The sequence below is a fragment of the Dermacentor albipictus genome, chromosome 1 (genome assembly GCF_038994185.2).
Source record: "Dermacentor albipictus isolate Rhodes 1998 colony chromosome 1, USDA_Dalb.pri_finalv2, whole genome shotgun sequence".
NCBI lineage: Eukaryota > Metazoa > Arthropoda > Arachnida > Ixodida > Ixodidae > Dermacentor > Dermacentor albipictus.
The window spans coordinates 3901470-3927625 of NC_091821.1; the positions used below are offsets into that span (position 1 = coordinate 3901470).

General features: G+C 45.6%; 1 protein-coding gene across 1 annotated transcript in view; it reads left to right on the forward strand.

Moving 5' to 3' along the window:
• Positions 1 to 26156, forward strand: part of LOC135919109 (uncharacterized) — a 374349-nt gene that overhangs the window by 337732 nt on the left and 10461 nt on the right. Inside the window, exon 8 of the mRNA XM_070538765.1 lies at positions 17880 to 18007. Within this exon, the coding sequence (XP_070394866.1) occupies positions 17880 to 18007 (128 nt within the window). The remainder of the gene's footprint in view (positions 1 to 17879; positions 18008 to 26156) is intronic.

Consider the following 26156-nt stretch of genomic DNA (forward strand, 5'->3'; position numbering starts at 1 on the left):
TGTAAGAACTCGGTGATTTTATAGGCAGTGTCGTATTGGAGAGAAGCAGCCTAGTCTCAGCATGTGATATGGGCAATAGCAGTGGCAGTCCCGTGGTTGCCAATGTGTGTTTTGAGTTTTTATTCTTTATATACTTCATTTATTTGCATAATATTCAGGTTACAAATGGGGATTATAGATACATACAGAGGGAGGTCCCATAGTAAACAGACTGTACAGGGGACCTCCCGTTACAAGTCAGTAGGATATATAAATACAAAGCAGCTATATGCAAACACAAAAGACACCATATTAAGTTAGTCACTAGCTTACGCTGTAAAATATTTAACGACACAAAGCACTTATTAATATAATGATAACGATGAAATTGTTGTATTGAGTGCAAAAATTTACGAAGGTTTGATTTGAATGTGTAAAAATGAGAGAATATCTTAATATGACATGGTAATGAGTTCCAAAGTAGTGTGGCTGAAAAATTAGTAGTAACTTTACCATAATTAGTTCTAGGTTTTGGTGGTAAATAGCTGTTTGTAGAAGCGAAACGGGTAGACGTGTAATATGGATACTGGCTGGTAGTAATTGTAGGGAACGGGAGCTTTCCGTTAACAGATTTATAAACAAGTATTCCAAGTGAGTATTTATTTTGTTTCTGTAAAGATAAAATGCCGTCAGATCTGAGCAATGGAGATGCTTCCGATGTGTAGCTGCTACGTGTAATGATGCGAATTGCTTGATTTTGGGTCTGCTGTAGTGGAGATAAATGTGTGGGATACGCGTTTCCCGATGATGATATGCAATAATTAACATGCGTGTGAATAAAAGCGTAGTAGAGGGAGATGAGTGTATTCATATTAAAGAAATTGCGAAGTTTATTTCTATTCTAATTCCATATGTTGCCTTCTTTATTAAGGATAAAACATGCTCGTCAAGTTTTAGGTGTTTATCTAATATGACGCCAAGAAACAGTGCACTATCAGTAGGATAAAGTACACTGGAAGCAAAGGTTACCGATGGATACACTGAGATACGTTTTAGTTTAGCTGAGACGATGACGAAGTTAGATTTGGAAGTATTAATGTGTATTCTGTTTAGTTGGCACCTGGTTACAATATTTGCCGCGTCGTGATTAAGCTTACACATCAATGAATCAAGACTTTCGTCTGAGGAGAAGATGGTAGTGTAGTCAGCGTAAAGGATACAGTCAGAGGACTTTAGGTACTTTGGGAGGTCATTAATGTATATTAAAACAAGAGAGGCCCTAATATAGATCCTTGTGGTACACCAATGTTAGTTATTTTAGGGTGCGAGTAAGTGCTGGAGATTGATACAGTGTATTCTCTATCTTTCAAACAGTTACGTAGTAATTGAAGTGCCGCGCCAGTTATAGCAATAGAGTCTAATTTAGCAAAAAGGATGTTATGAAGAAGTGAATCGAATGCTTTAGACAGGTCAATAAATAATGCGCCAGCGAAATTTCCAGTGTCAATTGCCTGCCGAATCTTGTCTGTTAGAAATAATAATGCCAAATCGGTTGAGTAACCTTCCCGAAACCCAAATTGATTTGGTGATAGGATGCAAAATTTTGGTAAATAGCTTGATAAGCATGTTACGATTAGTTTTTCGATCATTTTATTGAAGAATGAAAGTATAGCTATAAGGCGGTAGTTAGATGTTAGACGCTTATCTCCCTTCTTTAAAACAGGGATTATTTTGGCTTTCTTCAAAGAACTTGGATGGATTCCTGTTTTAAAGATAAGGTTCACTATGTGACAGAATATTTCAGATCTTAGGTAAGCTATCCTTATTTATGAGAGATGGGCTGAAGTTATCGAGACCAGGTCCTGTATTTTTTAGACTGGAAATGACTGTGACTATGTCTTCAGGTTTTGCGGGATGAAGGAAAAAGCTATGGGGCACACGGGGGTAAGTCTTGGTCAATGAATCTTCGCACTCTTCATTATCTGCACAGAAGGAATAAATGAAGGAGTTTGCAATGTCCAAGGGATTATCAAGGAGAAGATTCCCCGATTGTATTATAGTTATTTCGGAATTATGATTCCACCGACCTAAAAAAGTGTTTAATACTTTCCATTGCTTGTGATGGAAAGTATTTGGAACAACCTGCAGACCTAATTTCATTTTCATAATACGACGTTTTAGCCTGTTACAGTAGTTTTCCTAGTAAGTTAGAATATTTATTATGCCTTTCGTGAAGTGCTGTGTTAAATGCCTACGAATTCAATTGGAGTGGACTGGCCTAGAATAGGATGTAGCAGCCCCCCGGGAGCGCTGGTTGAACGCTCGCGGTGATCGTAGGGCTCACTAGAAGAGATGCATTTCGTTTGTAGAGAGGCCAGGTCAGAAGTGACGCGATTTTGCTTGGTCGCAACTATTGTGGAAACTCAAGTGTCCAGCAATTGCGTCATCATGAACTTCTCTTAAGGCGTGGAGACAAAGGGAATGGGGAATAACTGGCCCCTGTTGGTAACTAGAGGGGCGGTAAACGTATTGGTATAAAGCACCATGCGAAGTATGAACAGAGTAAGATCTTCTCACCAGTTCGTGCCAACTACCTTGTATCAAAGCGCCGCTTGTGTCAACAGCTCTCGGGCATGTAGCAAGAGCAGCAGCCCAATATGACAGCTTACTCTATGCCTGCTCCTACGGGAACAACTTCTTGTGCCGTCACGGGCATAATCAAGGGTCCGCACGTTTCCTGGTCTTCAAGGCGACGATGTTGATGTCTGCTTGGAAAATTACGACCACGTGAGTGCATTTAGGTATTGCGAATATTCCGCTAAGCTGGCTTCTGTACCTTTGTATTGAACTAACGAATCCTTGTTTCTGAACCTTGAACCTGATTTCGTAGAGTAGAATTCTTTTAAACCTAAACTGACAGATTTTTGCCTCCGACACTGTCCGCTCAGAGGTTACGAAAAAGAAGCTTGCCAAGCGTGTTCAGCACACAAGTGACTGGTGCACTTCATATCTAGCGTACATACAAAGCCCCTATGACGTGGGTAAAGTGCGCTAAGTATGCTAACCCATTAAAACATGGCCCGCAGCTGGACCTTCTGCCCAATGTTTAAGATGGCTCTTTCTTTATCACTACCCTTGTCAAACACTGCCGTCGAAGGAGTGTTCAGCCGTGCATCACTTCATGAAGACGATCTGTGAAACGGGATGTTTAGCGAGGCATTAAAAGCACTCAGCCACGTTTACACTTTCGCCTGTACAGAAACAGATGCTGCTGCAATGATTTCAAACGAGCTAAACAATGCGCCTCCCGTTATAGCTCGGAATTTTCGTACAGGCCAAGCAGTTCCTCTTCCCAAGCGCTTTGATTTCATTTTATTTAGTTGTCATCTATACATGAATTTCTAGAAGAACTGTTGGGCCAGTAGTCAAAGGCAAGGGGATGCCTATAGTCCTTATATGTATAGGAGCAGCTACAGAAAATAAGTACACACCTAGTGAAATAATTAATTTACAACGTAGAATTACACAAAATGAACAAGGTAATGAAGATTCATATGCATATATGGCTATATAAATACGTAGATTTTTTTCCGTGGCTCTATATACAAATGTCCAAACAGAACCAACTATGACGACAATAAATCGAGAAACCTATAGAAACATCAATCACTGTACTATAGATAAATGCAGCTTTCTAATAGGCAGCACAACATTGTGTGCCTTTTTTCCCTGAAGCGCAACTTAATTCCAGATTTGGCCACCACGAAATTCAATTTGTCGTTGACCACTTGTGTAACGAGAGAGTGGGAGGTCGAAATTTATATTTGCAGCATTCCGTTTATATTGATTAGTTATAGTAAGCAAGCCTGGAGACACCGAGTGACTTCAGTGTAAAATGTTGGCAACCAAAATCATGACTTCATTTCGGACACAAAAAATAGCGATATCCCGATACATCTGGAGAGTGCGTTGCTTAAATAACGTGGACTTGCCTACGTAACGATGAGCACATCCGTTTTTTCTAAATGGTGTAGTAGCATTTAAGTATGTTTTAGATGTGCAAGCCCCTGATTCGAAACAGTAAATATTATCGCAATGCACAATAGCAAAGTCACCAAATTAGAGTGTAATAAGAAAAAGCACGCTCTACATTTCATTAGTACAATCCAAGTGGAAGCTCATTTCGAGCATATACTGGAAATATGTCGTCTACAGTCTGTGTTGCAAAGTAATATCACACGTAAGCATTTTATGGTATTTTGCTGTTCTATAGCAGCACCCTTAAGATGACTTTGAATGTTTCGTATGTAACGCTCTTGGTTTCGAGAGCGGAATATTATGTATTTAGTCTTATCTCTGTTGATTTGGACTCATAAACGAAGTATACATGTTAGATAACTTATTGTTTAGAGGGTCCTTCAATTCAGTAAGGGTTTTATCTGAAAAAAATAAGTGGCGGTACTGCCAGCTGAAATGACAGCTTTTGATGACATTGGCTTTGATCGAAAGTCATTACTGTGCAACGAAAAGGGCAGAGGGCACAAAACTGATCCACCTGCAAGAATATCCTGTGGTGAAAATGAATGAAAGTATTGCTTTATACCCCTCAAGCAGCTTGGAAAGAGGTTCATAGGAGATTCGTTAAAGTCTCGCATCTCTAATTTTATTTATAGAATGTTATGAAATAAGTGTCATGGGTTTTCCTTATATCCAAAGACACGACAACTGCAAGTTCCGTTTTTGCAAGAATGTTTATAAACTCTGGATTAGTGCCAACACTGCTGATGATGTTGACCGATTGGCTCAGCAATGCTGTTGTGAATCCGAAGTGTTTTTACTGAGCCGCAGTCTTATTTTCAAATACAGTATTTATAACGCTAAGCAGAGAAATAGGCCTATAGTTGCCAGGGACACTTGAGTTCACAAGTTTTATCAATAGGTCTCGGAAATGTCAGGGCACATTTCTCGACTGATAGAGTTGATAAATGTTTTTCATTGTACTGACACACCATCTATGCCGACGACATAACGCTCTGGGTCCCAGGAGGAAGCGACGGACACATCGAGAATACATTGCAAGAGGCGGTTGACGCTATCGAGGAGCAGCTGGACGGGTCTGGGCTCGTCTGCTCCCCAAGCAAGTCGGAGCTGTTGGTGATTCCTCCGAAAAGGACAGCTAGGAAGACGAAAGGAAACGAACCTGCGAGAGAGCAAGACACAATAAAGATCAAGACGAGCGGTGGTCACATGATCCCGGCTGTCGAGAAGATCCGAGTGCTCTGGATGCTGATTGAGCGCAAACGAGTCAACGACGAGACGGTCAACCGTCTGGCGGCCAAAGTCACCACGGCCGTGCGCCTCATTAAGAGGGTGTCGCACAGAACAGCAGGCATGAAGGAAGAAAGCCTCACCCGGCTAGTGGAATCCTTTGCTATAAGCCACATTACATACGTTGCTGCTTTCCACAACTGGAGGCAGTGCGAACGAAATAAGATCAATGCGCTCATACGCAAAGCGTACAAGGCTGCACTCGGACTTCTCGACTGCACAAGCATCGACAAGTTCCTGGCCTTGGGAGTGCATAACACCCTGGAGGAAATCGCCGAGGCGCAGAGGACCGCTCAGCTCGCGCGGCTATCAGAAACAAGAACGGGCAGACAAGTGCTGCGTGACCTAGGCCTGGGACCAAAGGACATGGGACCCGAAAATACAGAGGTGCCTGTACCGTACGCAATTAGTAGACGGCTACGGGTATGTCCGGTGCCAAGAAATATGAGCCCTGACTTCCACAAAGAGCGGCGGGCGGCGAGGGCCAAGGCGCTCATCGATCTGCATGCCAAAGACAGGGGTGCCGTGTTTGTGGACGCGGCAGAGTATCCACATGACAGAAAGGCATTCGCCGCTGCAGTCGTCGGGACATCGGCCGGTGCAACGAGAACAGCGGCGAGTGTGCGGACTCGAGGGGCGCATCAAGCCGAGGAGGTGGCCATTGCTTTGGCCATCGCCGATCCCGAGTGCACGACTGTGCTCTGTGATTCTAGGACGGCAGTGAAAAATTACGCCAGAGCAAGGGTGTAAGGTGAAGCCGCGCGTGTGTCGCGTGTGGTAGATCTTGCGAGTGAAAGTCGGTGTGTGGTGATAAAGTGGTTTCCGGCCCATATGGGCAGTGATGTGTCGGATCGCGGCATCGCTAACCACAACGAGACGGCGAACGCGGCGGCGCGAGGACTAACCAACCGTGCCGCTGCTACTACAGCCGACCCGTCGTGGTGGTGGGAAACCAAGGACAAAATGACTTCCTAGAATGAAATTGTGAAATGGTACTGACTAGAGCGAAGGACTATGCCGCCACCTCACCCGGGCTTGACCCGCAAGAAGGCGGTTTTATACCGACAACTTCAAACGGGGTCGTTATTCACCCCGGTGCTGATGAGGCACGTGTGTCCAAGTGTTTATGAAAGTGATCTGTGTTGTGTGTGCCGAAAGGAAAGAGCCACTGCAGCTCACATCCTTTGGGACTGTGCTAAGAATCCGCATGAAGCTGCAACAATAACAACGATCCCGCCGCAGCTCGAGGCCGCAACGAGATGCTGTGACCAAGATGTCCAAACCCAGGCCGTCCAGCAGATCTCGGCGGCCCTCGAAAGGCAATGACCGAGCGAAACCGGAGGGAGGCTGCCACCCCAAAAGAGGGGCAGGCGTGGTCGACCAAAGGGAATAGTGCGGCCGCGGCCGAAGTAGAGGCGCCACATGCCGCGAAGACGTCATGGCCGCGTCACGGTAACGCCTCCCTAACAGGGGAAGGCTAACCGTTCTGCAGGCGTTGACAACAAAGTTTCGTCACTCACTCACTCACTCACTCACTGGCACAAGATCATCTGTGTCTTCTTTCTGGATAATGTTGCCTTCTTTCGGCTTTTATAGCAATGCCATCATGACCAGCCGGCTTCTAATATAGCTTGCATGATGTAATAGTGCTTACAGTATGCTCGTTTATTCAGCTCTATCCAAAAGATATCAGATATGACCGCCCTATTGACATTACACTATCAGGAATGAGGTCAGCTAGTAGTAAAAGATACTAAAGGCATCGCCACATTTAGTATCAATCTGTTCAGGGGTGATCGGTTCTTTTTTTTAACCAGCTCGCCAATTACATCTTTTACAAGCTCCCCATATTTTTAGCATTGCCTTGTGCTTGTTCAATAAAAACAGTTTTCTCCTTTCTGCCTCCGGATTAGAGTTGCTTGAGATTCGATAACCTTTCAGACAATAACTGTTACTGTTCTGTTCTGTTTTTTAGAGCGCAGCTCTTTGGCGTCCGTTCCTGGGTTTCGCGTCGTCGTCGGCGTCGGCCTCGTAACCAGCTCGCCGACGAATCTGCTGCTCCGCCGCCGCGCATGCGCGCTGTCGGCTCTCCGGGCGAGGGAGGATGATGGAAGGGAGGAGGAGAGATTGTGGAGGAGGGCTGGCTACACAAATGGCTCTTTGGCGTCCGTTCCTGGGTTTCGCGTCGTCGTCTGCCTCGTAACCAGCTCGCCGACGAATCTGCTCCGCCGCCGCGCATGCGCGCTGTCGGCTCTCCGGGCGAGGGAGGATGATGGAAGGGAGGAGGAGAGATTGTGGAGGAGGGCTGGCTACACAAATGGCTCTTTGGCGTCCGTTTCTGGGTTTCGCGTCGTCGTCGGCGTTATCGTCGGCCTCGTAACCAGCTCCGCCCCCCTTTCATCCCCCCAGCGCTAGCAGCGACCGACTGATACCGCTTTCGTGAGTCCGCTACCGCACTCACGAAAGACGTCGTGCACTTCCTGCAACTCGCATTAACCGTCCATCGATCCACACCGATGTTAGTAGTGGGGGACTTTAATGTTGACATAAAGACAAACAGCAATTTCCTAACACTTATGCGGGAGAACATCCCGTTCCTCTCGCTCGTAACGCGTCCCACGGCTGTGACAACCTCGCGAGGCACTTGTATAGATCTCGTCTTTGAGAATCAAGCATTGGTGTACCAAGTCGAACATATATCAGTCTATTTCTCCGACCACAAAGCTTCCTTCATGACTGTCAAGAACTGTTAGTGGAGTCTTTGTTAAAGGAATACGTGTGAAAAATAAAAAAAAAATTCTGTGATAGCGCATACATGTGTTGCTCGATTTCTTTGCCTCAATCTATCGAAAAGGTGAAACAGCTTATTTGCTGCGCTCAAATTTCGCATTAGGAAGTAACGTAATCGTCGGTAATTTTTTTTTTCATTTTTGGTATCACCAATGCTTTTCCTTTATAGCCGTAAGTAGTGTGTTAGTCAACCGTGTGCATGCACATCCCACGTACTTACTGTTCCTATGTTTGCCTATATATGTGTATATCATAAGAAGCCAACAAACACTGACACCAAGGACAACATAGGTGAAATTACTTGTGTTTAATATGCGAAATAAAGAAAGGAGAAGGTAATGAAAATTAAAGTGGATGAAAAAACAACTTGCCACACTTGGGAACCGAACCCACAACCTTCGCATTTCGCGTGCGATGCTCTACCAATTGAGCTACCGCGGCGCCGTTTTCAGGTTCACTTTCTTGGGCATTTATGTGTCCTAGTAGAACACTGGGAGTGATAGCCAGCGCCACCACTCACAGACCACTCACAGACGCGCAATGCGAAGGTTGTGGTTTCGATTCCCACCTGAGGCAAGTTGTTTTTTCATCTACTTTAATTTCCATTAATTTATCGTTTCCTTATTTCACTTATTAAACCCAAGTAATTTCCCCTATGTTGTCCTTGGTGTCAGTGTTTGTTGGCTTCTTATGATATTGCTAATTAAAATCTGGCCCCTTGCTTAACCCCCTTTCTTCTCGTTTATTACATAACGAGGGTCTCGAATCCGACAATATTGATGCCTTCAGGTAGCATATGTGGGTTTATTGACCAGTTGCCTTCACCCGAAAAGATCACGGTCTCGTGAAGCCTGCGGCTAAAAGAACGTTCCACGTCCGCCGCCAAGGTCTGTGAGTGGTGGCGCTGGCTAACACTCCCAGGGTTCTACTAGGACACATAAATATTCAAGAAAGTGGATGGGAAAACGGCACCGCGGTAGCTCAATTGGTAGAGCATCGCACGCGAAATGCGAAGGTTGTGGGTTTTTTCCCACCTGCGGCAATTTGTATTTTTCATGCACTTTATTTCCATTATATTAACGTTTTTTTATTTCATTTATTAAACACAAGTAATTTCCCCTATGTTGTCCTTGGTGTCTGTGTTTGTTGGCTTCTTATGATATGACTAATAAAATCGCGCCCCTTTTCTTCTCGTTTATACATGTGTATATATCATGCGTCTATATATGTGTATATATGCCTTTATATTTATCCTTGTAATACCTTCGGGCTCTTAGAGTATGAAAAATAAATTAAATGTGGTACATTCACATATCACGTGCGTTAAAGCGTTAGCCTAGTTCGCACATTTGATGTGAATTTCACATGAAATACTTCATGAAAACCTTTTTCCGTACTTATTTTCGCAGTTTTGTGAAAATAGTTCTGCAAATAATGAATGGCGTTTGTTGCAACTTATCATCTATGTTACGTAACGAAGCAAAAACAGGGCACTGATCAGTGGGGCTCGCATCGCATACGGCAGAAAAAAAATTGTTGCACAAGACAGGTTTATAAGCATAGAGGAATTCGAAAAAAAATTATTAGGGTAACAGAATGGCATTGCTTAAATTGTACGATTGTAGCAGATGAGAGTACTCATAGTTCGTGTCTTTGCAAATAGTGATGTTAAAATCCCGAACAGTGATTGTACCATGTTTGTGCTTAAGGGCGGAAAACATATATTTCAATGATTGATAAAAATCAGGTAGACTCGAGTTCGGTGCTCGGAATGTTGCATCAACCTTTGTGCACCAATGTATAAGAACAAAGGGAGGTCCAGCTGCACCGTACTTATTTTGATGTCAGGGACAATTCTTATACGATAGTTTGCTTGACTGATAAAGCCACACCACCACCATGCGATGCTGCTACGCTACGATCGCTCAAAAGACTGTGAGACTGTGTCCAAGAATGTAGGTGTGTTCACCCTTCGTAAGTGAAGTTTATGTTAGACCGATCACAACAAATGTGAAATTCTGCTGTGCCAAAACCAGCATGTCTTTGTTTTTATGAAAACTTCGAATGTTACGGTGAAGTAGCCAAATGCTCTGAGTTGTGTGAAATTCCCATTCAACTTCACTCATTGAAAACGTCACGATAATTGCGGTAACCAAAATTCAATATGAGCTTCATTCTTCAGGTTGTAAGAATTTATGCGCAGAACTCGAGAATGCCTAATATTCTGCATTAAGATGTTGGCCTGCGACATCCAAACATACTTCCACTATGTTTTTGCGAGAAGAACCTGGCTACTTGACAAAAGTGCTCATTATTGAATGTTCGGTCATCACACACTGCACACTGCAAATGAGGTGAACATGACAACAATGTGAGCCTCACAACACAGGCCACGAGGCACGGGGTCGATGGCGTCGGTTCCAAGTTCTGTCTTCAAACAAGTAGCTTTTTTTTGCATCACGCCGGGAAACAATTTATCTGTAGACACAGGAGCGTTCCTTATTTGTAGGCTGTTCCAACGACTGTACTCATCAGCATCATCATCAGCCTGGTTACGTCCACTGCAGGGCAAAGGCCTCTCCCATACTCCCCCAACTACCCCGGTCATGTACTAATTGTGGCCACGTTTGTTGTGGCCCTGCAAACTTCTTAATCTCATCCGCCCATCGCCATCTGCTACGCTTCTCTTCCCTTGGAATCCATTCTGTAACTCTTAATGACAATCGGTTATTTTCCCTCCTCATTACGTGTCCTGCCCATGCCCATTTCTTTTTCTTGATTTCAACTCAGATATTGTTAACTAGCGTTTGTTCTCTCACGCCAATCTGCTCTTTTCTTATCCCTTAACGTTACACCCATCATTCTTCTTTCCATAGCTCGTTGCGTCGTCCTCAATTTAAGTAGAACCCTTTTCGTAAGCCTCAAGGTTTCTGCCCCGCACGTGAGTACTGGTAAGACACAGCTGTTATAAACTTTTCTCTTGAGGGATAATGGCAACCTGCTGTTCATGATCTGAGAATGCCTGCCAAACACAGCCCAGCCCATTCTTATTCTTCTGATTATTTCAGTCTCATGAACCGGATCCGCAGTCACTACCTGTCCTAAGTAGATGTGTTCCCTTACCGCTTCAAGTGCCTCACAACCTATCGTAAACTGCTGTTTTCTTCCAAGATTGTTAATCATTACTTTAGTTTTCTGCAGATAAATTTTTAGACTCACCCTTCGGCTTTGCCTCTCCAGGTCAGTGAGCATGCATTGCAGTTGGTCCCCTGAGGTACTAAGCAAGGCAATATCATCAGCGAATCGCAAGTTACTAAGGTATTCTCCATTAACTCTTATCCCCAAGTCTCCCCACTCCAGGTCTCTGAATACCTCCTGTAAAACGCCGTGAATGCTATTGGAGAGATCGTATCTCCCTGCCTGACGCCTTTCTTTATTGGGATTTTGTTGCTTTCTTCATCGAGGAATACGGTGGCTGTGGAGCCGCTATTGATATCATGCAGTATTTTTACATACGGCTCCTCTACACCCTGATTCCGGAATGCCTCCATGACAGCTGAGGTTTCGACTGAATCTAACGCTTTCTCGTAATCAATGAAAGCTATATATGAGGGTTGGTTATATTCCGCACATTTTTCTATCACCTGATTGATAGTGTGAATATGGTGTATTGTTAAGTAGCCTTTACGGAATCCTGCCTGGTCTTTTGGTTGACGGAAGTCTAAAGTGTTCCAGATTCTATTTGCAATTACCTTAGTAAATACTTTGTAAACAACGGACAGCAAGCTGATCGGTCTATGATTTTTCAAATCTTTGGAGTCACCTTTCTTATGGATTAGGATTATGTTAGCGTTTTTCCAGGATTCCGGTACGCTCGAAGTCATGAGGCATTGCGTATACAGGGTGGCCAGTTTCTGTAGCACGATCTGCCCATCATCCTACAACAAATCTGCTGTTACCTGATCCTCCCCGGCTGCCTTCCCACTTTGCATAGCTCCCAAGGCTTTCTTTACTTCTTCCGGCGTTACCTGTGGGATTTCCAACTTCTCTAGACTACTCTCTATTCCATTATCATCATGGGTGCCACTGGTATTGTATAAATCTCTATAGAACTCCTCAGGCACTTGCACTATCTCATCCATATTCGTAATGATATTGCCGGCTTTGTCTCTTAAGGCATACATCTGATTCTTGCCAATTCCTAGTTTCTTCTTCACTGATTTTAGGCTTCCTCCGTTTCTGAGAGCATCTTCAATTATATCAATATTATACTTCCTTATGTCAGCTGTGTTGCGCTTGTTGATCAACTTCGAAATTTCTGCCAGCTCTATTCTAGCGGTAGTGTTAGAGGCTTTCATACATTGGCGTTTCTTGATCAGATCTTTCGTCTCCTGCGACAGCTTACTGGTATCCTCTCTAACGGAGTTAGCACCGACTTCTATCGCACACTCCTTAATGATGACCACGAGATTGTCGTTCATTGCTTCAACACTAAGATCCTCTTCCTGAGTTCAAGCCGAATACCTGCTCTGTAACTTGATCTGGAATTCCTCGATTTTCCCTCTTAACGCTAACTCATTGATCGGCTTGTTATGTACCAGTTTCTTCCGTTCCCTCCTCAGGTCTAGGCTGATTGGAGTTCTTACCATCCTATGGTCCCTGCCGCGCACCTTGCTCAACACGTCCACATCTTGTATGACGCCAGGGTTAGCGCAGAGTATGAAGTCTATTTCATTTCTAGTCTCGCCGTTCGGGCTCCTCCACGTCCACTTTCGGCTATCCCGCTTGCGGAAGAAGGTATTCATTACCCGCATATTATTCTGTTGTGCAAACTCTACTAATAACTCTCCCCTGCTATTCCTAGAGCCTATGCCATATCCCCCAGTGACTTGTCTCCAGCCTGCTTCTTGCCTACCCTGGCATTGAAGTCGCCCATCAGTATCTTGTGTTTTGTTTTGACTTTACCCATCGCCGATTCCACGTCTTCATAGAAGCTTTCGACTTCCTGCTCATCATGACTGGATGTAGGGGCGTAGACCTGTACAACCTTCATTTTGTACCTCTTATTAAGTTTCACAACAAGACCTGCCACCCTCTCGTTAATGCTATAGAATCCCTGTATGTTACCAGCTATATTCTTATCAATCAGGAATCCGAGTCCTAGTTCTTGTCTCTCCGCTAAGCCCCGGTAGCACAGGACGTGCCCGTGTTTCAGCACTGTATATGCTTCTTTTGGCCTCCTAGCTTCACTGAGCCCTATTATTTCCCATTTACTGCCCTCTAATTCCTCCAATAGCACTGCTAGACTCGCCTCACTAGATAACGTTCCAGCGTTAAACGTTGCCTTGTTCCGATTCCAATGGCGGCCTGTCCGGAGCCAGAGATTCTTAGCACCCTCTGCTGCATCGCAGATCTGACCGCCGCTATGGTCAGTTGCTTCGCAGCTGCTGGGGACTGAGGGCCGGGGTTTGATTGTCGTTTTCAAATAGGAGGTTGTGGCCAAGTAATGCACCAGGGCGGCCAATCCTGCTCTAGTGAGAATCCGCTACCGGTTCTGGTCACCAGGATCAGGCCACACTCCAGGCCTGTTTATGCAATTGTATCAACCGGCGGATTTTTTCTTTAATGCGGTAGAAAATTGCCCGGCACCGGGATTCGCACCACGGACCTCTTGCACATGAGGAGGGTGTTGTACCTCTACACCACCAGTTCAATTATTCCATTTCCAGTTCAATTATTTTCTGTCGAATTTCATTCGCCCCATTGCGTAATTGACGCACATCACAAATAATTTCACTCTGATGGTGCTTCACTTCTGATAACTTGGGACACACATTCCGTTCATAAGCTCCGAGTTGTTCAGGCGCATTGTTCATGGCATCCATAGAAGTTTTTAAGCCCTGCATGTCCTTCAAAGACTGTTTGTTGTCATCCGCGAAGGTTTTGTTATCAAATCTGCTGCTTCGTATGATCATTTCTAATTTTCAGGACGTGTCAACGAAATCGTTAGTGAGTTCTTTTATGGTACCCAGTGGCTTGTTTCGGTGAACCAGTCCAAGTTTTTTAGTGGATTTTCACCCATTGCAAGCTTCCCAAAAGCAGAGAGAGCGATCGAGGAGGCTCACATTGAGCCTCAGATAAATGTTTTAAAATCAGCCTACCTGCAAGGATACAGGAGCGCAGAGCTAGTACATGGTTGATGCTAACAGCTACCTGGATTACCCTGAAGTGATACCGGCTCCATACAAGCAGGCTTTTGATACTGCGAATCACATGCAAAGACCGCCAGAACAGCCGTTGGTAGCATGCGATAGTACCATCCAGGAGTGCTACTTGCGCCGCAGAGTCGTTCACATTCGAAGCAGTCTTTCGGAGATATGGCACACCATTGCGCATGCAATGGCGCTGCGTGGGCCAGGGTGAACTTGTACGCATAGGAAAGCGTCCGGCAAAGAAAAAAGAATACAGGGGCGCATGATTAAGCAGTGGCTGATGCTAGAGTAGCTGCCTCGATTACTCTGAAATTGCTGTGACTCTTGGATCGCTGAAGTCGCTCTGACGCTTACAATTCCACTACTTCTTTGAATCGTACGATAAGGAACTAAGTTTCTGGATTTTTAAAAACAAGGTCTGTCTTAGCAAGTTACCTCCAATTTCCCGTATCGCAAATCTTCATAGCCTCTCATCATAAACCAATCCCGGAGTTCGTGCAGCCTACAAATTTGTGTTGTTGAATATGTGCTATTGGGGTAAATGTCCCAGGTAACGAAATAGCTTTCGGGGTGTTCGCGTTCCAATCGCATGGACTGTTGCACAGAAGTAACTGCGTTGTAATGCTTCTGGTTAGACAGCTTCCCATGCTAAAATAAATTGCATCATAGCAGAGCAGGTCTTGCCAGCTTGTGTCTTAATTTTCCCACACGTAGTAGACATGGTAGTACCTGTCGGTGCGCGAGCTATGCGCTGAAGCACTGAGTCCCTTACATCGCGCAAACATGCTTCGCCGTGTTAGTTGTCAGAACGCCAGCAGAAAAGCTCCCGTGAAACACTAAGAGCATTGAAGTAACGAGGGCCCGCAAACGCACCAAGACCACTTCGTGGTCCAGTCGCAGGAACAACGTGCTGCTGGGAGTGCGGCGAACGCTGCAGCTCAACGCCCGTGGCACCCAGACTGCGGAAACAGGAGGCCGAGGCTAGGCGACAACGCCGTGCAACTTCACAACGTTGTCGCCTGGCCTCGGCCTCCTAGCCACAATCACGCTTTGAAACAGCAAAAGCCTGCAGTTGCAAAGCGCAAAGCAGACGCTCACATCGTGCCCGCCATGAGCGTGCCGCAGTACAGAAACGTGAGGCCGACGCAAGGCGAACACGCCGAGAACAACCTGCAGTTTTAGCCAATGCTGCTCGCATTGCTCGAATTCCTTCTTTCCGCGTATGTGTGCGCACAGTACGCCATGCGTGTTCATTTGACTATCTTTTGTATACTACAATTCATTCTGGTACGAAAGATACGAGTCTTCTTCGTGTAGCATTCTATCATGTTACTATTGTGTTCATTATTTTCTCCTTAGGGCGAAATAGTGTTTCTTTAAATAAATAAATAAATAAATAAGATTGTCCAATGGTGAGATTCCGACAGTGGACATCTAACACAGGCGCCTCATCGTGCAACCAGTGCGCCGCGGAGGATTTTTCCTCATGATGGTGCGCCTCGTAAACGGATAGCAGTTTTGACATGCTAAATTGCATAAAAAAATTCAAATCAGTTAACGCGTCATCATCCTTCAAAATGTGGGCCGATCCTGAAGATAGTGCACTGAAGAAATTGATTGCGACGCTCCTCGTACACGCTACGTGTGACGCGATAAAGTGCGGTGCGCGGTGACTCCGCCACAGCAGATCGCTCAGCAAGACATTGTCGGTCATTCACTGCAACTGAAGGTTTAATCGCCTTCCATTTTTTTTTCTGTAACCCGCGTTTTTCCTACTGTCATTTGAAATAGCTCCTCGCAAACCAGATTCAGTGGCAGCAAAAGCGTAGCCGATCATTAGTGAGCCGCCAATCACCAAGTACCCTTTTTTGCTAATAAATTCTGCAAAGTATTGTAGTTGCCACTTCGTTGGCAATGTCATTCCTGTGTATCAGCTGCAACCATCATCTGTGGTCCTGTATTTTCTCTTGTAATTGAGTGTATTGTTTCGTGTCTTGGGTTCGCATTATGTTTTGTGCAATTCTGATAACATATATGCTGAATCCATACTATTGCTTAGCGCATTCATTGAGTGACGCTGTTTGTGTGTTCTTTATTTGTGATTGCTTTCAAGAAAAATGAGAAATTCATTTGTCATAAAGACAACATTTACCTAGCCAAGTGGCTCCAACGAGTGTGAATGCAAGGAAACAGTAAAACATTTTTGCAGCCGTTTGTCTAGCATGTATTCAAAAAAACATCCTCGAGTGCAGATAAAGCCCCACCAAAATGCTGGAGTGGGCAACCCCTACTTAATTTATGCCTTTGAAAACACAGGAAACTTTATTTATCGCCTTTTTGTTTGCTCATTGAGCAGCTCCAGCGCAAGTCTCTGGTGAAATCCCGGCTTCCTGCTTTTTGTGCAAGAAACTAGTATATAGATTTCCTTGTGAAAAAATTATTTACTAAGCCTGCAACACCTCTAAAGGAACACTGATTTGTGGCTACATTTAGGCTATGTGAAATTTTCGAATTAGGCTACTCTTGGTTTAGCACGGAGAAGAATTTGGCGATCAGTAGTTCGAGCGACCTGGTAACCCTGCTGACCAAGCGGGCATACGACGCGCATCAATCCGCCATCCTTTCCTGCTCAACTTTGCAAGCTCTCCCTCGCACCTGCCGCATGCGGCATGCGACACGCGATATGAGCACTGAACTTTACACGGAGCCTCATGCCGACATACACCTCGAGTGTTCCTATCATTGCTATCCCAACGATAATCGTACACCAGCTTAAACTCACATTTCCTCACTCACGTTGCCTGCTCAAACTAACTAATGCTCACAAACAGTTACTCGCGTACGTACTCACCGCCACTGACACTCGCCGACACTCAGCCACGTTCGTGCCAACGTCCATTCGTAATTATCGTCATAGACTTTAGCTCGTACTCACGTTAACCAGTACTCACTGTGTTCATTGTGACCCATGTCTTTGCTTATCACACGCTAAAATATGTTTCCTAGTATCGCTCACCGGCTTACAAATGTTGCTAGTTATCACTCGGCGCATGACGCACCTGCACGTATCAGGATATTCTCGGTTGCTGTAGCGGATTTTAGTTATTGCGCATCCGATCTTATGATCGCAAGCGCGACGCCAATAGTGTAGTGTTTTCTGCAAGGCCTGGCAGCACCTGCGATCCCTCTGGAATTTTGGACAAGTCACGTATAAATAGTCGACGCGCTTGACCCGCAGATCATAATTTTACGGTACACGCATGTGCTCGTCAGTATTGTTCGGCCTGAGTGTAACTTGATTTCATGGGCATATGTTTGTCCCATTGAGTTAGTTTTGTGGCTCGCCGTTCTGCCATGGCCACCATGACGACAACGTGGCAACACTCACGTCTACTCACACAGGCCGTCCCTCACTCTGTCTCATTCGGCCGAGCACGAGTCAGCATGTCGTGAATGAGTACGTCGACATACGCCTACAATCATTGTAGAGACTGCAAAGGTCTGGTAGCAGCCAATATACACTTCACTGCACTGTCCGAAATTTGTCACGTGCGGCTATTGTTTCCACAGGTGGAGGAGGTCTTTGGATACGTTGGGAGCTACCAAGAGATTTGGCTGGGAATCTCCATGGTATCTGTCGTGTTCTACGCCTCGAGGTCGTGCAAAAACCTCCTGAGTGACCCCGACAATACGTACAGGTAACGAGCTTTATACCCTTATCCTCCCAATAATCGCCAGCTCCTTGTAATGCTCTGAAATGTCTGAGTGTTGTAGCATCAGGAATCTCCCAAGCTGGGAGCTGGCTGAACAAGCATAGAGAGGATGGAGCAAAGGAAGGCAAGCGGGCACATGAGGGGAGCGCTGGCAGCGTTACTTCTAGGTCGTACACCAGGATGCTAGTTCAAGGGAAGTGTCTAACGGCGCAGGCGTACGAAAAAAATTTGGGTGGAGTGTATCGGGCACGCAGCCGCAGTGGGCTCAGCGAAACGACCTGTGCGTACTCCTCAAAATAAAGGAGCAGATGAGCGCAGAAGGAGTAAATACACGAGGCACATTTATTAGACAGTTTGAATGCTTGACTTTTAATGCAGCTAGTGGGATTATGGGGTCAAATCTTACGGTCGTTTTTGCTGCCTATTCGTAGTGGTCTTGCCGTGGCCAAAGGTGCGAATGTCTGACTGCGAGAGTCTCTTCACGCCATTTCTGGACATGTGTCGATCTCGAATGCAGCTCGGCTTTTATATAGGCGGGCAACTTTCAAAAAAAAAGGCGAAGCTCAGCAATTCTTATGATGTGTAAGTGCTAGAGCATTACCTTCGCTGAGTATGCCGCTGAGTTTTGTGTGGTGGAAAAATGTTGCTGCTTGTGAGGTCACAACAGCGCACGATGATAGGACGGACATTTCAGTTTTATTTGCGTAGTTCTCATGAAAGCGTTGTTTCACGCACATTACGTTCAGTGTTCTTTCTCGATGACACCACTTTTCAGCATGATGACATCACATTACCGAGTTATGATAGTGCTTTTCCGGCCGGCATCATGATGTTGACAATAAATTTATTCATCGGGCTCCCAGGCCAACTCTACTACGGGCTGTCCAGGCAGTCACGCGCGGCCACCCGGGCCGCTGTATATATTTTGAAAGCCACCTGCAACGGGGACAGAGTCTCGCCACGCATTGCGTTTTCTCGGCTTAGTTGGTGCTGAAGCGAGACGCAGCACGAAGGTCAATTTGCCCGCTGCCGCGCTTCCTCCCTCCATCATTTTGACAGAGAATTTCCGCGGTCATCCAGGGAGATGTGTTCATGTTTGTGCCTGCGCAGCACCATGCTTGATAATGTAGTTAGCATACCTATGTTTACATGTTTATGCGACCGATAAAACTACTATCCTTGCTTCCTGCAGCTAGCTGTTCGATAATTCGATGTCATAATCGATGCTGCGCCCATCGGTTTAGACTGCGACGCTTCTTTTTCTCCTATCGTTTCTTTTGCTACCACCGACGGCTTTTCTACCACCGTTTTCTGGTGACGTCGGCGTAGCACAATGAGCCAAGTAATGCTCTCGCATGAAAACTTGCGCACTTGTAAGCCTTAACCTTCTGATAAGCACAGGTTTGACTTTTATGGATTATGCCTACTATGGCGGGAGTGAGCTCTACGACCACTCCCACTCGAATCTGAACAATCAGTGTATCTGAGTCAGACCGAATAGATACAATCAGTGAATCAGACCTGCTCAGTGAATCTGAGTCGGTCTCGACACCGACTGGGAGCTGCATTTATCTTTGTCATATCTATAATTTACCTTTATCAAGAGTGCCATCTGTGTACAAGCCGAGAGTTGGATTGAACACTGCTTCCTTTTCATTTTTTATTTAAATACTCTCCATAGAATAACGACGCTAAAGATAGGATTGAGAATAAAACATGTTCGAAATGGCAGTCTTCAACAAAGTAGGAACCGCGTTTCTGGCGATAGAGGCAAGGAATTCATTTCATTCAGATGAGGCCCTCAAACGGAAGAATGACAGTACGTGCTGGTCTGGGCGCATAGCACTCGAACTTTTAAGCGATTGTCGACACGAGATCAAACGATGCAAGGTGCTGAGAACAAGGTGTGCTTCAGCTCAGGCTTGGTAAACAAGATCTTATGAAAAAAACATACGCGCGCTAGTTTTTGTCTGTTGGAATAGTTAAGGAGGTCTCAAGAAGATTTTTATTGCAGTAATACTGGCGGTACGAGAATAGCCGGCAACAATGAGCCGAGCTGAATGGTTTTGGATAACTTTGAGTGCGGATAAAAGTGTAGCAGCGTAAGGGTCTCAGATTGAACAAACGTACTGGAGTTTTAGTCAGATTAATGCTAGATAAGGAAGCGGTCTAAAGGAAGCGGAAGGTAAAAAATTATTTGATGCAAGAAAGCAAGAATGCGGTTGACATTGTAGTGATATAGTTAGTATGGGTAGTGAATCCCAAATTGTTTATGCTTTCAAACTAGCTTGTTTTGATTATGCAGAATGCGATAAATGCACGGAATTGCTAGCATTGGCAGTTGTTCGCAACATCTTGTACTATATTTCATCGATCCTTTTAACTTCTGTGGGAAGGATTCGCACACACGCGTAACAGGCAAAGTGGGGTATTTGGCTGCTTTTAAGCGGGAGCGTACACACTTGTAACCCACCAAGTAACCAAGGACCTAATAAAGAAACGACAAAGCATGAAAGTGTCGAACTCTCGAGATCACATAGAACTTGCTGAACAATGGAAGGTGACAAAACAATATGATAGTAATCGATATTCGAAACTTTAACGTCGAAATCATTGCAGAAGCAGTAAAAATGACTGCAGCATGAAGTCAATGAGAACAAAACATGGCATAGCGCAGGTCACGATGTATTCAGAGAACGATAAGCAGGATAATATCATCAGCAATTTCGTTAATATTGTTACGAGGTATCACGTATGAGCAGGCCATTAAAGGACCGCTTCACTCTGCGTAGAGAAAGAATACGGGACATGCCGCGTGAGATGCTGTCAGCCATCCTGCGGTAGCAGCACTCTGTAAATATTGTAATATACGGTTTCTTCTCTTCCCCGTGTACTCGTGAATCCCCGTGATAATTTGGTGAAGGTGCGGGGTACCAGATGTGCTGTACAATGGAGCTCCGCAGTGGTCGTCGAGTTGGGGTCATCATGATGGCAGACGATACCACGACCACACCTGTGCCGGCCAGTACGACACCTACACCAGCCACGACAACAACGTCAATGATCGTTGTTACGCATCCTGAAGATCCAGGGACGTTCCGCGGTACGGATGAAGTTGGCGTCGTAGATTCGATTGCCGAATATGAAGGCATCAGTGAGATCAATCGCTGGGACCCAACACTGTTTCGGGAGAACGTGCTGTTTTCTCTCAGGTTCGAATCCCATGAGGCAGAAATTGGAAGTTAGGAAAGAAAACATAGGGCCTTGTTTTGGAAGCCCCTAGGTCGAAAAGCAGCCGCAATGAAAGAGCTGTCCATCCGCGCTCAGATATCCACTGAACCACACATATACTACATTCTGGATGTCTTGGCTCTTTGCCGTAAAGTCGACAGTGACATGACGGAGTCGGATAAGGTTGGTCACGAGCTGAAGGGAATCACAGACGATGCGTTCAACCTATTACTGTGCCAGAATTCGGCAACCATTGACAAAATAATTGAACGCCGGCGTTTTGAGCATGCCAAAAGCCGGCGTATTGCAAGGACATTCGCCAGGCTACCGAACACCGCTCCGAGGTCATCATGCAAAAATGCACAGGTCTCTTGTCTGCAGTCGTCGCCGCCTTCAGAACATACACAACTCGTTCGTCGGGCAATCGAAGCAATTGCCTCTGCTCTTTCCAACAGTGGCCATGGGAATTTTCACATGCCGGCTGTTTCCCTGGTCCAGTCCATTGTGCGAGAGGAACTGGGCAACTTAGGTTTCGCCATCTGCACCTGACTTTTGCCCTAGGTCGCTGCCCCAAGAACAACGGTTCTACGCTCGCTCCGGAATCCGGCTGAATAGCGGACCGCAGATAATCGGCCAATTTGGTTTAACTGTCACCGTATTGGTCACGTTGTGCGCCATTGCAACAACCGTTGGGTCGCCGTGGTTGCTCAGTGGCTATGGTGTTGGGCTGCTAAGCACAAGGTCGCGTGATGAAATCGCGGCCACGACGGCCGCATTTCGAGGGGAACGAAATGCGAAAACACCCGTGTACTTAGATTTAGGTGCACGTTAAAGGACCCCAGGTGGTCTAAATTTCCGGAGTCCTCCAGAGTGTGCCTCATAATAAGAAAGTGGTTTTGGTACGTAAAGCCCCATAATTAAAAAAAAACCGTTGGCCGTCACCGTTCTCCGGGGATGACACTGCTGGCCGCACCGACAACTACCACCGTTTTCAGCACACTCAGCCGCACAACAATGATAGCTATCACCGCGTCCAGCCTTGTGAACCGCCCGTACGGCTTAGAGCCTTTTGATGCCACCCCTACGCCGCACACCCGCTCCTGGTCGTGCTGAATTCACCAGTCCCGCTCGCCCCCAGCACGTCGTCCGTCGTCTCTTTCGCCTCTACGACGACGCCCGACATCGCCGCTCAACCTACGACAGGGAAAGTAAGGGACGCAGTTAGAGGTGAGGCTCCACCTACGACATGAACGAATGAATGAATGTTTATTTTTCCACAAAACAAGTACAATACAGTGTTGTGGTGGGAAACTGGGGAAAAGGTTGCTCATGGCAGCTTGACTGGTCCCAAGACCCCAGGAACGTCCGAGCAGCAGAGTTGAGCAACATATTTCGTAAAGACTAGAAAAATTGCGATTACATGAATACAAAAACATTGATCATCTAGTCCATAAAGAAAGAACATATTTGAATCATAACTGCAGCAGACCTAATTTAGATATGAAGAAATACATAGCTGAATAATTTATAGGCGTGAAAAAAGTTTAACAGACCAACTGGAGAACACGGAGTCACGCTCCATGTTCCAACTCCAGATCAACTGGAGAACACGGAGTTCCACCTCAAATCCTCTCCTCGTATTGCCCACACGACTAAACTTGATCGACGCTGACAGCTTAACTGTTCCCGCACTCGTTCATACTGGGACATCAATCTCCTTGATGAGTAACCAACTTCGTCGCCGCTTCAAGCATGTACTTACCTCCACGGCTACTGGCGCTACTGGGCAAAATCTCGCGATAATCCGGTTGTGCACAGCTCGTACCACCATCGCTGGTCACCATATATCTGTTTTGTTTACTGTCATCGAGTAATGCCCCAAGGACGTCATTTTCAGACTGGATTTCTTGTCGGCGCATGCCGCTCTCATTGACTCTGCAACCGGCGTGCTTCAAGTTGAGCTCCCTCAACTTGCTGATGTTCCACCTTCATCGTCACACTGCTTATGCTTTGTCGATTACGTTCGGTTGTCACCGCAAGCCGCGACATGTGTTGCCTTGACGACGGCATCACCAGTCCCCGGCGGTGGCTACGTAGAATCTACAATAGTTGACGGGCTGTGCCACGCACCCTCGTGAGTGTTGTTGCCAACCACATCCACCTCCCACTCCTTAACTGCTGTAACTCGACGCAAGCTATCCCGCAAGGTGCCTCAGTGGCCAACGTGCCAGCGCTTGATGCATGTGACATCGCGGTACTAGAGGCTGAAACTTGTTCGTCCTCTCTTGCAACGGGTCCGGCGAGTTCAGTCCCCGACGGAATAACCAAGATAATTGGCCCTGACCTTCCGACCTGTCCAGCCGCAGAACTCCACCACCTCCTAGCGACTTACAGGGATATCTTCGACTTCGATGACCGCCCTCTGGGTCAAATTTCTTTCGTAAGTCATCGAATACATACAGGAGATGTTATTCTATCAAACGGCGTCCATGTCGTGTGTCTCATTCCGAATGCCAGGTCATACAACGTGAGGTCGATACGATGCTCTCCAAAGGCGTCATAGAGGCTTCTTCCAGTTCGTAGGCGGCACCTGCCGTCTTGTTAAATAAAGGATGGCAGCTGTACATTTTGCGTCGACTATTTCGATTTCAATTTCAATTTCATTTTCCCATCTTACAATACAGATGGAGGGGTTGCAGAAAAAAGCTACACCAGGGCAGCTTGACAAGTCTACAAACCTAATGTTCAGCAGGGAGGCAGTACTGGAACTTGCACAATTAAAAACAAACAAACAGATAAGTATATCAAGTAATCACTAAAGTATACACGATACCGCAATATGTGCACACAAGTAAATTCAAGCCATGTTATTAAAACACATAGTATGAAGCTCTTCGCGTGAACAAGAAAACAAATCGAAATTATTGAGACTGTTAATGAGACTGTAACCATTAAGAAGAGATGGAAGAATATAGTGAAGGCGTTCTTGTCCAAGTTTAAGTCGAGGTGTCGGTACTATCCATTCCTCGCCATGTCTGGTTGGATAGCTTAACGTTTTTTTTTTTAGTTCTGCTAATTTCCTCCGATTGGTTATATCATTCCTAATTTCCGATTTAAAGATGACACTGAGGCGATATTTATAGCGGTTATGTACTTTAATCACTCTAGAATGACTAAATATAGCTGTGCTTGGATGTCGGTAGGACGTACTATACACATGTCGGAAATACCTTTTTTGGATTAGGTGAATGCGTTCAAGGTTAATGAAGGTTGTGGTACCCCAAACTAAGTGGCAATAGTACAAATGCGAGTGGAAGATGGAGTTGTAAATCAGCATTTTACTTTGTGTAGGAAGGATGTTTCTTAAACGACCTATGGCACCAGTGATTTGAGCTATTTGATTTTTGAGACGTAATTGACGCGATAATCCCGTATATTGGAGGAAAATATAGGACCCTAGGTATTTGAACTGCTCTATTATTTCTACAGGACGTGAATTTAAAATAATATCTTCATGCGGTGGGATAAGTTTATTTTTTGGTCTGAAAATGACAGCCTTAGTCTTACCCTCGTTGATCTTCATTGAATTAGCAGTGGACCAATCCTCGAGAGCTTTCATTGCAACCTTGCATTGATCAAATAGTTCTGAAATGTCATTACCGGCGAAAAAACAGGCTTGTATCATTCGCATAGATGACAAAATTTGCGTCATGGTTACTGTTTATTATATCATTTATATAAATGTTGAAGAGTAAAGGTCCTAGCGCACTTGCTTGAGGGAAACCTCACATGAGACGTTTAGGTTCAGACTGCGTACCATTATTTATACCACGTGTTGCCGAAATGATTGATAAGAGTTCAATAATGATAGTGCTTTCCCTCAGATACCTATCAAGCCATAATTAAAATAACGCGCAAAGACGTATATCCGCTGCCACGAATTGATGACGCCCTTGACTATCTTCACAGTGCGAGATACTTCTCATCCGTAGACCTGCGCTCGGGTTGCTGCCAGGTTTGCGCTGATGATGTGGACCAAGAAAAAACTGCCTTTGTCACACTGGACGCCTCTATCCGCTCAAAGTTATGTCCGTTGGACTGTGGAACGCCCCCGCAACCTTGGAACGCATGATCGATTCTCTCTTTCATGGTTACAATAGGTCCATCTCTCTCTGATACCTGGACGATGTCATTTTATTTTTCCCAACGTTTGAAAATCACCTTATTCGTTTGAAGACCGTTCTAGCTGACTTTCGTCGAGCGGAGCTCCAGCTAAACTCCAAAAAGTGTACTTTCGGCAGACAACAAATCACTGTGCTTGGCCATCCTGTAAGTGTTACAGGTGTCGAACCTGACCCTGACAAGATTAGCGCCGTCAAGAACTTCCCGGTGCCCTCGTCTACTAAAGACGTTCGGAGTTTTGCGGGATTGTGTTCGTACTTCCGCCGTTTTATACGCAATTTCGCCATCATAGCCCCGACCTCTAAGCAGCCTTCTGAACAATCACGTCCCCTTCTCGTGGGGCCACAACCAAGCGGCGGCATTCTCGGGGCTGATCGACTTGCTCACTTCCCCGCCTATATCGGCTCACTTGACCCATCCGCGACCACTGAAGTTCGCGCATACGCTAGCGGACATGGAATTCGCGCCGTCCTCACTCATCACCAGCATGGCCAAACGCGTATTATTCTATACGCCAGCCGCCTTCCCTCCACGTCTGAACGGAACTATTCAGTCACTGAATACGAGTGTCCTACGTTGGTTTGGGCTGTCGCGAAATTTCGCCCATATTTGCATAGCCGTGCCTCCTCGGTTCTTACCGACCACCAGGCTCTTTGTTGGCTGTCATCGCTCAGAGACCCAACTGGTCGTCTTGGTCGCTGGGCTGTCACACTACAGGAAT